Source organism: Sebastes fasciatus, chromosome 3, assembly GCF_043250625.1.
Source record: "Sebastes fasciatus isolate fSebFas1 chromosome 3, fSebFas1.pri, whole genome shotgun sequence".
NCBI lineage: Eukaryota > Metazoa > Chordata > Actinopteri > Perciformes > Sebastidae > Sebastes > Sebastes fasciatus.
The window spans coordinates 37,887,923-37,906,167 of NC_133797.1; the positions used below are offsets into that span (position 1 = coordinate 37,887,923).

At 40.0% G+C, this 18,245-nt stretch overlaps 1 protein-coding gene across 2 annotated transcripts in view; it reads left to right on the forward strand.

Moving 5' to 3' along the window:
• Window positions 1–17,216, forward strand: part of LOC141764990 (zinc finger protein GLIS2-like) — a 39,429-nt gene extending 22,213 nt beyond the window's left edge. For both annotated transcript variants that reach the window (XM_074630779.1, XM_074630780.1), the window contains 4 exons: window positions 3,703–3,888; window positions 6,050–6,183; window positions 6,982–7,100; window positions 13,126–17,216. In XM_074630779.1, the coding sequence (XP_074486880.1) occupies window positions 3,703–3,888; window positions 6,050–6,183; window positions 6,982–7,100; window positions 13,126–13,799 (1,113 nt within the window). In that variant the 3' untranslated portion in view covers window positions 13,800–17,216. The remainder of the gene's footprint in view (window positions 1–3,702; window positions 3,889–6,049; window positions 6,184–6,981; window positions 7,101–13,125) is intronic.
• Window positions 17,217–18,245: the final 1,029 nt, after the last annotated feature.

Below are 18,245 nucleotides of genomic sequence, written 5' to 3' on the forward strand. Positions count from 1 at the left end.
AGCTTTATGCAAATGATGCACGATGATGTCACCAATATGCAAATGAGCATATAACATCATCTGGCGACTTTTAGTGAGTTTTGGAGCTAGTGATAGCTACTTTCATTTGAAAAGACTTTGAATGCCACTGTGCTATTCAAAGCTTCAGGAAGTGTACAGGGAGTTTTCAGAGCGACCGAAGATGACGCTATGGGAGTGAAACAAGACAACAAAGTTGCAGCCTGACAGCTGGACCTCACTTCTTTCTAACATAAAGCGACCGAGCAAACTCTGGCGAATGGAGCGCAAAAAATAGTCCAGATATACTACAAGCGATTTTGACCAGGGAAAATTGGTTGCAGGTTTGAGAAACTTTGCAGAAATAGAGCCAGGGCGACACGTCACTTTGCCTGTTTGCTGACGCACGGAGCAGGTTAGGACATCTTTATTGGGAAAACCTGAAACAATCTGATGTTCGCTCGTTCGTTCAGTCTACGGTAAATATATGGAGGAGCAGGGCTACCCAGAGCTTTATGATCTGTCCCTCGGACTATTTTACTGCTTCACCCTTTCTGACCAACGACGTCACAACATCCGGTTGAGATCAGCCAGACTGACTCAGAGAAATGAAGCTGTAAAGTTACTGTGAGGGATTCACGGTGCTGGAAATCCATTTATCTTTGTTTTGATTTTGTTTAGTTTAGTCAGTGAGGTTTCCTGCTAAATTATCGCAACTTCATCTTCATCGTCATTGCAGCACGTAGGTTCTGGTTGCTTAGTTACAGCTGGTGCGCCAGGAGTGCAACCTCCCAAGCAGCTTGGATAAAAGGATGAAAGCGGCACAGCTGCCGTTTTCCACGCGTTTCAAGAAGCGGCATGTGAACGGCCCCTTATGGTATGCGTCCACAGCCTCCGTCCTTTCCACGCTTTCCATTCATTGTCTATGTAAGCAGCCGTGCAATGCATTCTGGTAGCATGTCGGCGCGAGTCGAGAGACCGGGCGTCACATCGCCCGCTCCTCATTTGCATAAAGTTGAGGTTTAGGCTACTTTATGCAAATCAGGGGCGTCCTGTGCGACTCGCCGCCTCTGGAAACTCTCTAGAAACTTTTAAACTAAACGTTTTGCAACTGCATGGCTGATTTCTCACATAAAATGTTTGCAGAAACACATTTCGGTGAACTATTTTTGTTATATAAGAGAAGAAAGTTTCCAAACAAGCCGCCATGTTGGTTCCGGTTTGAAAGCTGGAAGCAGCAGCCAACGAGGGAAAGCATTCATCCAATCAGCTGCCTTGTGTTTAGTGGCAGCGCATCAAGCGCCCAATGCTGGGAAGCGAGACGATCCCTCGCGATAAAAAACGCCCCTGTGGACACGTACCGTCAGCGTGTATCTTCATGTCAGCAGTTAACAGGCATGAGCACAGTGTCAGTCTCCAGCCGGCTACTGATTGTGGCTGAATGCGCTCCACTCTTCTTCTTCAACAGGATTGAATTGAATTGGGATCCTGGGAGTGAATCTAATTTTCTGGTGCAGTGTCTGCACACAGCACACAGAACGCCCAGTGACTCCGTCTAAATCAGCTTCTATTCCATGCTCGAGTGGTAAAACATGAAACACACGGCGTCTTTGTTAGAGCATCAAACCTCCCCTCATGGCCCAGATTCAGCTTTTAGCTCAGGAAGTACACATTTTATCTAAAACATTAGAAGTGGACTGTAAGAAGAATTCATTATGTCCCCCAGACACACTTCAGAGATTTCTTTGAAGCTGTTGGCAGCAGATTTTTGTCCAGAATAATTCACTTAGCAGATCACTGTGAATTTAATTCCAATTTTAAACACGCAGAACATCTTTAAAAAACACAGAGTAGATCATCCATCAATAAATACAGAACCAAAGATGGTGGTATATTCTGAGACCCAAGAGGCTGTAGTGGACTTAGCCTTATGGCCTTAAGAGCGAAGCGAAGCTTTTGCGCGCTGTGATTACAGACAAAGTCAATGCAAAGAGGCGAATAGGTGCAAATTTGCGCCGGGCGACGTGAATTGCATTAGAAAAATATAATACATAATATATTTGAAATATTTCAGCTCGACCGAGAAATTTGCCTGACGGCGTGTCGTGAAATCCTGTCAGTGTTAAGATTGTCCTCCTGTCATCACTGACGTTGTTGAATCAGAAATGGAGGAATTAAATCTTGTATCTGTCTGTGGTCACCCAGAGCTACGATAGTACATCATATCTGTCCAGAGACCGGACCAAACTCTGTGTAGAAATGTATGTGTATGAACCAGACTGTATATGGTAGAAACAACAACGGTGCTGCCGTATTTATGCCTTGATGATTTTATGTTGAGTGTTGATGCCAAACTCCATTCAGAAAACAAGCATTTTAAAAGTTGTTTGCTGGTAGTCTTGCGGACAGACCTGACAAAGCATGAATTCAGACTTTTTACAAATCAGCATCATCATGTAGTTATTTCTGCATCATTTTGATGCATTTATTGCAATTAAATCACAGCACAATCTGTTTATTATGGGTTCATACCACAGTAGCGATGTGTGGCTTGCTAGATACAGTCGGTGCAATGGCATTGTATGTGAATACAGCTCGCCGCCGGGTGATGTTATGAACCCAGACACGACGCCGTTTGGTTTTCTGACATATCTGGGACTTCCACAACATGTACAAAGCAGCAACAGTGGTTATTTCTTCCATGGTTGATGGAGGAAAGAAAAGTTGTTGGTGTCTATGGAGACAAGCTTCTTCTCCTCTCCAGCACGTCTAGAGCGAATGAACAAAAATGACACCGACGGCCCAACTCGCGCGAATAAAGAGAGGCGAAAATTGAATTCCCTCTTGGTGTGAATGCAACATTAAAGCTACCAACGAGCCCAACTGTATTCATGTGTGATGATGTTAGTCCTCTTAGTAACCATTTCATTGTAGTGAGACCATTTTTTTGAAACTTGACCTCACTGTATACAATGACCTGTGGTGACCTCTAGGATAATCACAGCCTCATGAAACTTTACTGCCACAAACTAGAGACCTAGAGCATTCAGAGGATGGATGGCTTTCCTAGCTAGATTGACAATAAGGGGATTTCTGAGCAGTTTACACAACAGTAGTGTTCGCCATCCAATCGCCGAAAAATGCAATTCTTGCAGAAATCTCCAAATGTCAAAAGTTTTTTAAACCAAATCACAGCATGGCTTTTTCTATGGTGTTCCTCAAGGTCTTGGTGTCTTAATGTGGTATTTTGGAGGGATTATTGATAATTTTTATCTATTCTTGAGTGGTAAAGAAATTGTTAAATTTGGCACCTAATCTGTGTAACAAATGGTATCAACCCAAAAATTGCTGCAACAACTTATGAGACATAATACAGCATGGGGACGGTCACCATATACTTCTATCATAATGTTCTAAACCCTTATACACTTTCACTATTTATTTTGATTAATTAATTCATGTTTATTTCTGTTTTCTGATTAGAACAATTTGACACACAGTGCTGAGCTGCATCTCAAATTAATCTTCAGGTTCCCAGCTTTCAGATGATGTACACCACTTCTATGTGACATCTACTGTTGAGCTGCTATCTCCCCCTAAAGACCCCCTGTGCCCCACTAAAAAAAGACTAATATGGGTCTACTGTGGGTCTCAAAGGGTTAAACCAGCTCGTCTTACCTTTCTCTTCATCCTCCTCTCTTCCAGGAGCCAGTTCGTCATCGAGGTCTGGAGGGCGGAGCTTCACCACAGGGTTATCCGTTTTACCTGCCAATTGGAAGTCCACCGCGGGCGTACAGCTTCCCCTCCTCCGTGTTCATTGGTCAGAACCGAGAGAAGCAAGTGTCACCAGAGCCCTCATTGGACGGTCAGCTGGCCTGCCGTTGGATGAAGGTGAATATCATTTTAAAAAATCAATGCACACCAAGAGGCTTGTGTCACTGTACTGCATGTCACCGTCTCAGTGCTCTGTGCAATGACAAGTCAGTTGAATCTAATCTTCTTTACAAATATATGTTTATTAAATTACAAGTGCAACAGTTGAGCACTCAGCCCTCGTCAATCAATAACTATGCGTCAATCAGATGCACTGCAGAGTTCCTCCTGTTAGAATATAAATCTATATAATAATATATATAATATAGAGAGCTGGGTGAAAAGCACTGCAACTAGTACTCTGACCACTAGGTGGTGCTAGCAACTAAAATATAATTATGACTGTCAGTCACAGAAAAAGAGAAAGACGATGAATACCAACAGTTGGTGCTGAAATGATCTTTAAAATACTATTTTGATTAATAATTATTTTCATTTAAGCAGAAAACGCCAAACATTCATGTGTTGTTGCTTTTTTCTGTTGTATTAAATATTTTGGGAGTTGTATAAAAATTGGTGACACTTTATAATAACCATCATTAATAAACGGTAAATTAAAATAAATAATTCAAATTCAGTTCATAGTTATTTTTCTGTTCAAAAATAAAAAAACATAATTCATAATGTTTACTAATTATTAGTAATGCTATAATTTATGTTATTTTTTTTATTGTTGCACTCATAACATTTTATATACTATATAAATATCTCCATATATATATATATATATATATATTAATATTTGTAAATGATTACTAAATTATTTATAAACCTTTAAGAAATTGTTTGTAAACCATCTATGAACATTATTTGGATGGCTATTATAAAGTTGCAACAGATGATTATAATACCTTGTTATATGGTTAATAAATACTTTGTAAAGCATATATAAACATTATTTAGATAGTTAATAGTTTGTCAATAATTAATAATTGGTTTCTGGTCTATTTATCTATTTAATGTTTAAATATGTTTTACAAACAATTTCTTACAAATCATTTGGTAATCACTAAAAAATACTTAATATAGTATATAAAATGTTATAATGTGTACAACAATAAACTGATAATAAATACTTTACTAATGTAATCATAATGTAATTGTTATCGTCTTTTATCAGCTATAATACAATATAGGATTTATAAACTAATTATTTCATATTACACAAACTAATGTCAAAATAGAAAATTATAGCTTTACTAATAATCAGTTAACATTATTCATTATCATTTCATTGTTTGTTAACAGTAAAATAACAATTTACCATTTATAAATTAAGGTTATTATAAATTGTTACCTAAAGAGTTTATTCTGACATTTTAAAGACTATTTATTATTACAAAGTGTTTCACAACATAACAACTCAAGCAGCATATAATTAGGAAAATTGAATTAAGTTGCAAATATGATATAAGTAAAAAAGAAAAGTTACAGAAGCATTGAGCAAGGTCTTAATTTAAAGTATTTTTAAGATAAAAAATTAAAAATGGTTTTAATAGATTCAGGATAACAAATAATCCAATCAGGTCAGGATACTTGTGATATGATTGAAACCTAATGTTGTTTTAGTAATAAAACTAATATTACTAAGATTTGATTTCAGAAAAACTGTCTTGAAAAGCAGAAAAAGTTCAAACCATTAATGGAGTGGAAACATTCAGAGCCGGCTTAAGTTGTACGCCATATAGGCGGTGGCCTAGGGCGCCACCTTCTGGGGGGAACTGGTTGTCCTCTAAAATAATAATAATAATAATTATTATTATTTTTATAATTATAATAATAATTATAATAATTATAATTATAATAATAATAAAAATTCCAGTGGCCGCTCTTCCTCATTTTCTGCATTGAGGAAACAAATAAACAACTAAATAAAAGAGAATAAAAGTGTAAATTGTAATGAAACTGACTAAACTCTTTTAAGCCAACACTATCAGGGACCAATCGTTTATTTATAATATAATAAATACAGTTATTTATGAAAATAAAACCCAGAACTTTTGTCTTAAAACCACTCAGATGTCTGAAAGGGCGAGAGCCGAAAGGAAGTCATAAAATCGTCATGTAAAGTTACATAAAACATGAATGTCGTGTGGAATAACTGCTGATCTTGGAGCCGTTATTATGCAGCCTTGTTGCTCATGGGTCCAGTCAGTGATTGTAAATCTCTGTCCTCCAGTGCCACCTGTTGTTCGACTCGCTGCAGGACTTAGTGGATCACATCAACGACTTCCACGTCAAGCCTGAAAAGGATTCTGGGTACTGCTGCCAGTGGGAGGGCTGTGCTCGAAACGGCAGGGGCTTCAACGCCAGGTATGTTCACACTGTCCTCACAGAGAAGTCGACACATTTCACTCATCATAAACTTTTTTAATGTAAATGTGAACTCCCTCCGGAGTCTTTATACTGTTTGAACTGAAGTTTATTTACTGTACAGTAGGGGTGTTACGGTGAGGAATTTTCCCACCGGTTAAAACTTGTGACAACACCGGTGTTACCGATTACACCGGGCATTTTACAAGAAAAGATGACGCTCAATATGTGTAGAGCGCTTACTTTGATCTTTGCTGTCGGGCGCTGTGTGTCTGGCTTCTCCGGGAGAGCTTTTGCCGCGAGGCCGCAGGTTTCTACCTGGAGTCGCTGCTCCGTGCACACCGGCTGTGACCGCTCCGTCATCCTCGCGGCAATTACCTCATTAACGTTGGGGTTCCCTTATAGCACTGGGTTTAAATCTGTAATATTGCCAAATTTGCTTTTTGCTTTGACACCAAATCCTCCGCCATCTCTCATCCCGTGTGTGAAATCTGACTCCTGCTACTCTTCACACGGAGCAGTTCATCCATTTTCAGTTTGTAGCGTCTGTCGTCCGACTTTGTATTGATAACACGCCGCTGATACGCCGAAATGAACTAAATGTATTTCTGTAAAAAGCAAAAAATGACGGTGGGTACATAATGTGATCGGTGTGTGCCCGTCCACCGTGTAACACCGACTACCGTGAAAAGTCCAACTGTACAGCAGCCACATCTTCAGAAACGATACTGAACATTTCAAAAGCAAAGTATCGTTTGTGTGTAATATGTTAAAATGAATTTGTTGGATGTTTCATAGGTATAAGATGCTGATTCATATCCGCACACACACCAATGAGAAGCCGCACCATTGTCCCACCTGCAACAAGAGCTTCTCACGTCTGGAGAACCTGAAGATTCACACCCGCTCACACACAGGTGAGGTCACGGTGATATTCTATATTCTTATTATCTAGAACAAATCCCATGGAAAGACCAAACAACCAACAATTGTCCGTGTAATCACAGCCTGATATATCTTCTTCTTCGGCGTCATAGAGCTCCAGTATTTCTACTAAAAAAACATCAGTGAGCTCCACTGGGAGACACTGGGAGACAATGGGAGACACTGGGAGACAATGGGAGACAATGGGAGACACTGGGAGACAATGGGAGACACCGGGAGACACTCGGAGACACTGGGAGACACTGGGAGACACTGGGAGACACTGGGAGACACTGGGAGACAATGGGAGACACTGGGAGACAATGGGAGACACCGGGAGACACTCGGAGACACTGGGAGACACTGGGAGACACTGGGAGACACTGGGAGACAATGGGAGACACTGGGAGACACTGGGAGACACTGGGAGACATGTTTAATCACCAAATCTGTGACTGAAAATAGTCGCCAACGAAACACTATTTACTTCTGTTTGAGTAACGTTTGCTAAAAAGCCGTGGTACGCAGCTGTTTGGGAAATTATTGGGCCATTACTATTTCACTTTCATATAGGGCAGTCAATGGATTAAAATATTTAATTGCGTACATATTTTATCTGTTCAAAATGTACCTTAAAGGGAGATATGTCAAGTATTTAATACTCTTATCAACACGGGAGTGGGCAAATATGCTGCTTTATGCAAATATATGTATATATTTATTATTGGAAATCAATTAACAACACAAAACAATGACAAATATTGTCCAGAAGCCCTCACAGGTACTGCATTTAACATAAAACAATATGCTCAAATCATAACATGGCAAACTGCAGCCCAACAGGCAACAACCGACGGCAGTGTTTCAACAAAGTGAGGCTGAAGAGGACCGAGTGGACGGACAGCACATAGCTCTGACGTCTCTTCCTTCCTCTTTCAGTGATTAACTGATTTATTTAATCTCAAGTTTTTACATGGAAACTCTTGATTCCATCTAAAAGCAGTCGTTACTTTTATCTTTTCATTACTAAAGTATAAATGTGTGTGTGTGTGTGTGTGTGTGTCAGAGTTATCAGAGCTCAGTGACGTGAGGCTGCAGCGTTAAAGTGTTATCAGCTCTGCTGGTTTGTGGTGCAGAAAGAAAGAGGACGCAGCTGTAAATGAAACCTCACACTGATCTTCACCTAACTTTCTCACAAATTTTGTATCCTTAAAGGGAGAGTGGACAAATATGCTGCTTTATACAAATGTATGTATATATTTATTATTGGAAATCAATTAACAACACAAAACAATGACACATATTGATCCAGAAACCCTCACAGGTACTGCATTTAGCATAACAAATATGCTCAAATCATAACATGGCAAACAGCTGTCAGTGTGTCAGTGTGCTGACTTGACTATGACTTGCCCCAAACTGCATGCGATTATCATAAAGTGGGCATGTGTGTAAAGGGGAGACTCGTGGGTACCCATAGAACCCATTTACATTCACATATCTTGAGGTCAGAGGTCAAGGGACCCCTTTGAAAATGCCCATGACAGTTTTTCCAATGGATTCATTAGGTTTTGTAGTTTCATATGATGCTAGTATCTTCACTTTAGCTTTAACTGAGCCCGCTACAACCTAAAAACTGCAAGTTGCGTTAAAGCCTTAAAGATATTAGTGGCGCTAAAACAAATTTGCATTAACGCGTTATTATCGCGTTAACTTTGACAGCCCTAATAAAAAGTTGCAAAGGCCGAGATATTAGGCATGCTTGATTAATCCTGATTACTTTGGTAAAATCATGATTATTTAACACAATGACTCATTGACTTTGGAAACATCATGCCTTTAGAAAGAAAATCCATCAATCTGGTGAACTTTGAGAGCAAAATAAACTCTTTTTAAAATAAAGTCTTTTCAAAATAAACTTCCGTCTTCACAGGAAACTACTTAGTTAGTTTTAGGGAGAGATGGTGGTTTGGGTTAAAATAACTACAGAAGTGATGTAACGTAAGTACGGACGTTACGTGACAAATAAATCAACGTTGACTTTCACACGGGACATTAACAGCGGTCTCCTGGTGTAAAGTCTGGTGTTTTTTGATCCGTCCTCCCTTCACGGCGTTTGTCTCTCTTTATACTTCCTGGTTCATATTTATCTGGATTACATATGAATTGATTTTGTGGGATGTATATGAATTACAGTGCATTACTTTTAGGTATAGCTATGAGACACAAATGTTTTCACAGGCTGAGTGGTACTCCTCGGGATAAGTAAACTGATTCTAATGTGTGAAGTCGGTGGACTGTCCCTTTAAATGTAGCCAATGTCAACGTTATTCCTGAACAAACACTTTTATATCTTTGTGTGAATCACTTTGAATAGCCTCGTCATTGATTAATCCTGGGCAAATAAACGCTCCTTTCTTTTTTCTTGTTGCGACAGAGAGATCCGTTCTTTTAGTAGTGTGAACTGACATGAACCCAGAAGTGGGAAAAACTGACTCATCTGCAACCTACGTTGGTATAAAGTGTTCTGGGTCACTTCCCCTCTTTACTGCTTATCAGCTGTTATCTGCACTTTTACTACATTTGGCTTTAAGTCCACTGCAGATTAACCGTCATTATGTCGCTGACGTTGTTGTGTTGTAAGAATTGTCAGCTCGGCAGATGGCTGACTGCTCTTCAGTCATGCTATCAGCAGGGTTCTGGGTGGTGCACACGGACATATCTCTATTGTACTATTATACTATTGGATGGATTGCATTTAAATTTGATTCAGCTGTTCATGGTGGCCAGAGGACTTTGGTGTTCCCCTAATTTTTGTTTTTTAGCGCTACAATGAGGTTGACATTTCAGTTTTTAACTGAAATACTATTTAATAGATTGCCACGAAATTTGATTCAGACAATCAGGGTGTTTTGTTTTTTTTCGTTCGATTAATTGGCAGGTCAATGTATTTTTTCGAACTGTTGTTTTTGCCATGTCACACAGAACACTTAATATTACGCGGCAAAAACCATCAACCAATCACTTTGTGTGTAACGGGTTGAGTTGTGCTTATATTTATGAAACAACAACATGGATATAGAGAACGGAACCTGCCAACATCAAAAATCCATCAATCAATAAATGACTTGATAAATAAATATATATGTCATTAAATGTAGCAAAAATAATATTACAAATAAATGTAGCCATTCATTTATTGATAAAATGTGACAAATGGATATTTCTGTTTTAATAAGCTTCTTTATTTATTTATCTTTGTATTAATTCCCTTATTTATTTACTCTTGTGTTTATTTTTTCCTTTTGATTTATTTATGTATTTATTGTTATTAATTTTAAAATGTATTTATTTATTTTTGCATTTATTTTAATATATTTATTATTTTATTTCTTATTTATTTACTCCTGCACGATTTACTCTTTGCATTTCACCCCTTATTTATTTCCACAAACTTATTTATTTATGTATTCTTTTCTTTACACATTTCTTTTTACATTTCTTTATGCGTTTCTGCCTCATTATGCAAACAAGGATGCCGTCAGTCAACGTGTGTCGTCATGGGATAAAGAACCTTTCTGAAAATGTTGTGTTTAAGTATGTAAATTAGCTTTTATCTTATTGAAATTGTGCTAATTTGCATTCATTTCCAGAACAGAAATGTGAACACTGGATAAAGCCAGGTTCAAAGTTCTACACCGCGTGACTAAACCAGCAACTCTGTTATCATCTCTGTGTTTCGACAACAAGCTCGAGCCAGGAGGCATGTCTTCTCTCCCACGAGATTAATTTCAGTTTCTCCCTTAAACAGCAAAGATAAATCAAACGTGTCGCCACAGGAGGTGACAGGGAACAAATTGAATACTGAGACTGGAATAAACGTGTATAATCACCTGTCTTTACAAGTCCTTTAGTCTCATATTCAGCCTTCATAATGTACTTAAGATATAAACGTATTTTGTCAGAGGGATGAGAGACAGTCATTCGTGTTTCAGTATCTCAAAACAAGACAAGGTTAGACGGATCACAGGTGGAATGATCAGCCAGCGGATTCACCAGGTTTCAATACAAAGTTTTAGTTTTTTGTTTCAACACATTAATAAGGTGCCCTTTTGATTAATTTGATTAGAATAATCTTAATATACAGATCACTTGAAACATGCCCAGGATGAGAGCTCAGTGTAGCAATAAAACTATAAATGTCCCTTTAAATTCGGATTAAACATTATCAAAAATAAAATTCCTGCCAAAGTAAAAGATTGTTGAAACAATAGGCTTAAACCTGGAAATCTGCTACTTTCAACACATTGTCACCACGTCTCTGAAATGATGTTCTACAGACCGTAAAGATGGCCGGTGGAAATTGTTGTGGAACTTTTGCACCAGCTGGCGTTGTGTGATGTACCGCTGGATTCATGCTGTTGATTTTAAAAAGGTGAAAATAAAAACATGGTGTGAAACACGCCACTGACCAGAATGTCATCAGTAGCGTAACAACGTAGCGTAACAACGTAGCGTAACAACGTAGCGTAACAACGTAGCGTAACAACGTAGCGCAACAACGTAGCGCAACAACGTAGCGCAACAACGGTGTGTATTTCAACACCTATAAATCAGTACGACCACGCTAACAGGACTAGTAGGTCCTGTTACACACCATACCATACTAACAGGACCTACTAGCCTTGAAGGAATGCAAAGCTCCTGATTTCTTTCCGCACGCATGTTTGTAGTTTGACACACAGCTTATGCAAATACACATTTCTGACAGTGAACTAACTTAGTAATAATACAAGGAAGGAGTCTTGTGAAATGTTAACAGGTCGTATGTCACAGTGATGTGTTTGCTTTGTTGTTAATAATGAGTTGGGTTTTATAACCTTCTTCTGTTACCTGTTCTCCGTGAAGGTGTGAGTCAGGAGCTTGTCCTGTGTTGCATCATGGGAAGTGTAAGGTTTCAGCAGTTTTGGAGCCTGACCTCTTTTTATGCCTTGATTATCTTTCACTTTATGGAAGTGTGATACCAAATTGCTGATGTCCAACTTTAAAGTCCTTGTAAAGCAACGACACAGGATGAATCTTCAGGAATCAGGACTCAATGTTAAAAGTTTAATTAAAAGTTACAGATTTGTCCCGATCAAAAGAAGACGAATAAAAAATGGTCAACAATTTCCAACTGGAGCTATTGCCCACAATGTCAATAGAATTCACTTAAAGGAACAGTGTGTAGCATTTAGGGGGATCTATTGAAAGAAATGGAACCTAATATTAATAAATATGTTTAAGTTTGAAGCGTTATTTAACCTCCTTCTCGACAAGCTAGTGTGGCAAGGTTGGTACCAATGGATTCACTAGGTTTTCTAGTTTCATATGATATTTTCACTCTACCTTTAAAATCCAATCCTCCGAAAGACTAGCGGCCCCTAAGAGATTAACTAAGTTTTGTTAATGCGTTAAAGAAATTAAAACAAAGTTTAAATTAATTTGCATTAACTTTGACAAACCTAATAATTTCAAAATGTTTTATAACAACATATAACTTAATATTACTTTACACCTGCATTTATATATTTTAGGGCTGTCTTGAATACCATTTTTTGGGCTTCGAAGCTTCGGTGAGAAATATTCGAAGGTATTCGAAGCTTGGCAGAGCAACGCGGCGCGGCAGGCTGACGTGTTCTTCTGTCTGTCAGAGCCTGGGGCGGCGCTGCTGCCGCACTACTGAACAAACACACAACAAACAGAGAGAATAACTGAGAATAACTATTTATTATTATTTTTAATTTCTTATATCATGGGCTATTTGGGGAATTATACATTATTATCACATACAAAAAATAACAAAAAAATAATTAAAATCAAAGCATTCGAATACTGATTTGGAGGTTGGATACCATGGCAACGGTCGAAGTCGAAGCATTCGGGTCAGCCCTAATATATTTCCATTATATTTGTATTGTAATTAAGTGATTTATTCATTCTCCCTCCCCCTCTCTTGTTTCTTTTGTCCTCCTCTAGGAGAGAAACCCTACGTCTGTCCTTATGAAGGCTGCAGCAAACGTTACTCCAACTCCAGCGACCGCTTCAAACACACCCGCACCCACTACGTTGACAAGCCTTACTACTGCAAGATGGCAGGCTGCCTGAAGCGCTACACAGATCCCAGCTCGCTACGCAAACACATCAAGGCCCACGGGCACTTTGTCGCCCAGGAGCAAGGCACTGCGAGCAGGCTGGGCGCGGGGCTGGGCCTCCCCGGGCACCAGAGCGCCGTTGAACTGCCCGCTGTAGGCGGGGCCCACATCATCATCCCCGGGGCTGCTGCAGCTCTTCTCGGGGGCCTGGGGGCCTCTTTGCCTCTCTCTGCTTTCTGCCACGCCAGAGCCCTGGGCCACCACGGGGCGCCGTTCTTCTCCTTGAGCGGAGGAAGCGGCATGGGTCCCCTCGGCCTCTCGGACTCTCCTCTGTTACACTTTGGACTCTCAGCTGCGTCGATGTTGGGGCTGGGAGCTCTGGGAGGTCTGGGACGGATGGTGGGGAAGCACACGGAGGGCGAAGAGGAAGAGGAGGAGGGAGAGGAGGTGGAGGTGCTGAATCTGTCTGCAGGGGTGGGGCACAGGCGGAGCAACGCTTTGTCCTGGGTGGTTGTTCCCCCGAGAGCACTCCTCCTCAAACCAGCTGTCGTCAGCTAGAAGGTGCACTCAGCCACGCAGAGAACCAGGAAGAGTGTGTTTGAGTTGCTGTTTGAATGCATGTATGACTGAGTGTATTGTTCACAGGTATGTGTGTGTGCGTGGGTCTGTGTGTGTGGGATAAAAGGTCGCTGTCACCTGCAGAGCCAGAAAAATCACTTCAGTCATTCCAGCCCAGAAACAGAAGACTGAGAAGTCTTTGTGTCGAGTGTACAAAGCCTAAACCTAAACTTAAAGTGTTGGGTTGCAAAAGTCTTACACTTTAAAGGGTCAGTTCACCCAAATGATAAAAATAAAATAACACAGCACCCCTAGTGGTATCTGGCCACGCAGATCCATTTTCATCTGCTGACATTTTCAGATATTGTTCTTAGATTTCTGGTGAAAACAGCATTGAAAGAACATAAAAAAGTCCCTGTTATTTTGGATAACCCACGGCATCACTGTGAACACTTCCTGTATTTGAACTACAATGAGACTTTCTAATGTAATTTCTAGCCACGCTGAGGAGCAATAGACAACACATTCTCACTCCCAACTCGTCAATACCGCCGCTTGGTCAGTGTCCCTCGACATCAGATACCAACGCACGGGGTACCCCTGTTGCGTTACTTTTGGACGGACCAGGGACGGCCTGTCAATATACACTCGTTACATGCATAGTGTCCTTTCAAAATAAACTTCAGTTTTCAATGGAAGTTAGGTTTAGGCAACAAAACCACTTAGTTAGGGTTAGGAAACGGTCGTGGTTGACGTTAACTTCACTGACTAACGACTGACGTGACAAAATAAGTCAACGTTACTTTTAGTTTCGCACGGGACACAAACAGCGGTCTCCCGGTTGAAAATCTTCTGTTTATTTATTAGGGCTGTCAATCAATTAAAATACTTAATTATGATTAATCGCAAATGAATTGCAAATTTTGTATCTGTTCAAAATGTACCTTAAAAGGGAGATTTGTCAAGTATTTAATACTCTTATCAACATTGCAAAGCTCCTGATTTCTTTCCACACCCATGTTTGTAGTTTGACACACAGCTTGTGCAAATACACATACATCTGCTCAAAATGTACCTTAAAGGGAGATATGTCAAGTATTTAATACTCTTATCAACATGGGAGTGGACAAATATGCTGCTTTATGCAAATGTATGTATATATTTATTATTGGAAATCAATTAACAACACAAAACAATGACAGATATTGTCCAGAAACCCTCACAGGTACTGCATTTAGCACAACAAATATATGCTCAAATCATAACATGTCAAACTGCAGCCCAACAAGCAACAACAGCTGTCAGTGTGTCAGTGTGCTGACTTGACTATGACTTGACCCCAACTACATGTGATTATCATAAAGTGGGCATGTCTGTAAAGGGGAGACTCGTGGGTACCCAGAGAACCCATTTTCATTCACATATCTTGAGGTCAGAGGTCAAGGGACCCCTTTGAAAATGGCCATGCTAGTATGACATGGTTGGAACCAATGGATTCTTTAGGTTTTCTATGATACCAGTATCTTCACTCTAACTTTAAAACTGAGTTCACTACAACCTAAAAATCACAAGTTGTGTTAATGCATTAAAGAAATTAGTGGCATTAAAATAAATTTGCGTCAACACGTTAGTATCACGTTAGCTTTGACAGCCCTAGTAAAAAAAAACATCATGGTTTGACTTAAAATATGTATGTGAGCGTTGACTCTCAGTTTCACAAGGGCATGAACAGCAGTCTCCTGGGAGACAGTCCTGTTTGTTTGACCATCCACCGCTTGTTATCCTCGTTATTATTCAACGTAACTTTCATTAATGGTCGCTCAATATACTACGCCACCTACTCTGCGTGTTGCTCTTTGTACTAGTCACTCAGAGGACTATTTGTGAAACGTTAAAGATTAGTTCGCGACAAAATACATTTCCCTGATTAAGGATGCAGTTTCGTCGTATGGGAACGTAATCTTTAGGAGACAGGGCTGGATTTAGGTGAACTGACCCTTTAGACTTTACAGCAGACAATCAGCTGCATTAGATTCATTACTCCATGTGATGAGAATAGCAGATGCACTAACCATTTTGTAGTTCTTATGTTTGACAACCTCCATTGACTGCTGCCAGTTTTCAGTTACCGCAGTTTTACAAGCGTGTTGGAGAAAAACCCTGAAGGTCTCTCTCTAGAGCCAGTGTTTGGTTTGTCTGTTCTGGGCTACTGTAGAAACACTGTGGACTCCGTGAAGAGGACCCGCTCCCTATGTAGATATGAAGGGCTCATTCTAAGCTAACAGAAACACAACGATTCTTAGTTTCACCAGATTTTACACTAATGAAAACATAGTTATGATTATTATATTCCATTTCTGCTCATAGATCCTCCTAATTGCTGCACACTGCTCCTTTAAGGGGTTACATTTTCAAAATAAGATATCAATCATTTGAAAAATTTGGTGCCGACTCCCATTACATGACGGGTTACATTAAAAACTCATGTTTGTGGTTATTTTAATTGAACTGTTTACAGAATATGTATGTGTTTGAGAAGGCGTGTTTTTGTAACAGATTTTAAATGTTGGTCTGGTTACAAAATTAATTTAAGGTGATTTGTGATCGTTAGCTGTCATGTATGACATGACACCGCGGAGAGGACCCCGTACCAAACACAATAATGATCCCCCTGGGAGGAAAAGGGTGAACCTCTTGAGACCCAGCGCCTCAGACGCAGTGATCTCAGCGTTCTACTCGTCATAAAGTGATCTCAGTGTGGCTGACAATGACATTTAATACACCAGGATGTGGGACGAAGAATTATAATCCACACAATGCTATCTGTTTGACCATGTGACTTTTCAAGTCGCAAGAAGAAAGAAACAAACTGTGTTGACGCAATTGAATGTAGGTTTGAGGTTAACTCCTTGGCTTACAGTTTATTCAAGGACATTACTCTATTAATCATTCCAAGACAACGATCTAGACCGGATCAGCCAACTGAGGAAACATTCAACAAGCTAGACAAAGGTGTGTATCAGGCAATAATGAGTACACATTGGCTTTACAGAAAAGAAACCATTTAAAGAGCTGTCTCGAGTATTTTCGAAGGGGAAATGTTTGACAACGGCCACCTGTGGCCAGTATCTCTGTTGATTTATCTTGTATTCTTGTTTGCACATTGATTGATCCTAATCAGTATTTCAAAGGTGTCCAAGTGCCTTGTGTTTCATCCCAAATATATCACACAATATATGAAACATATTTACACAAAGTGTATAAATGTACTTTTCATTACATTTTAATAACTTGACAACAGATGTGATTTATACATCGGGGCCACTGCAACACTTTCAGAGGACGTCACCAGTGTTGATGACTACGACAACGACTCAATGTCAATAAACACAAATTAAAAAAACACAGTTTCTCTCCGTGATGTGTCTGTGTGTGTGTGCAAATCTGCCTTACAGGTTATTTATAATTTAATCTTATATGCCTGCAGAACTGTGGAAAAATGTACTCCCAGATATGAACCGTAGACTATAAGAAGTGGACGTAGTCACCGTGACGTCATCCATCGGTTTGTCGATTGCCGTTTTGAAGCCTCGAGTTCGGCATTTTAACCATCGGCATCTTTTTTTTTTGTTGCTGTTCCCATCTTGGTTCTTAGCCGTCGCCATCTTGTTTTTTTGCAACCAGAAGTGACACGAGAGGGCGGAGCTAAGTACAACCGAACGCTGAATAAGACATTTTTTCACCAGAGTCACCAGAAATTCAGAGGAACCAATGAAACAACTAAAGGGTTCGTCATAATCAAATCAGCATGGAGATGAGCAGAGTTTATGGATCACTCAGGAACATTTACTGTGTAGGACTAAAAAAATGTCATTAAATGCTAACTAAATAATCTATCCTTTGTCACGGCTCTGGCCTTGACTCCAGTAGTTTTCCGGTGTTCTGCTTCCCCTGGGTCTCCCCCTCCCCTGCCTGTCTGTGTGGGTGTGGCAGGGGCGCGGCTTCCTCATCAGGCACCTGGTCTCACTCTCCACTCTGCACTCTGCACCTGTCAACAATCACCTAATCAACCCACAGTACAAGAACACCAGCTTTCCTGCCAGTCCTCGCCAGATTGTTCTGCCTACCAGTTGTGCCAGCCTCCCATCGAGCCATCCTCACGCCGCCTCAGCTCATTCCTCCAGCCACTCCACCCTGCTCAGCAGCCTGCCTGTCCCCTGCCTTCTCCAGCACCCTCACCACCTTCATTATAATAAATCCACCTGCTTTTCAACCACCATCCAGCTGTGTCTGTGTCTGCATCTGGGTCCTAACCTACAGCCCTCACATCCTTTCTTCTTTTCCAGGCTTTTCAGTCTAAATTAGCTAAAAAATAAACATCAGAAACAATCAACCATTCCAATCTTTGCTCATCTGAGCACCAGTCAGGGTTTAGTCAACCCATTT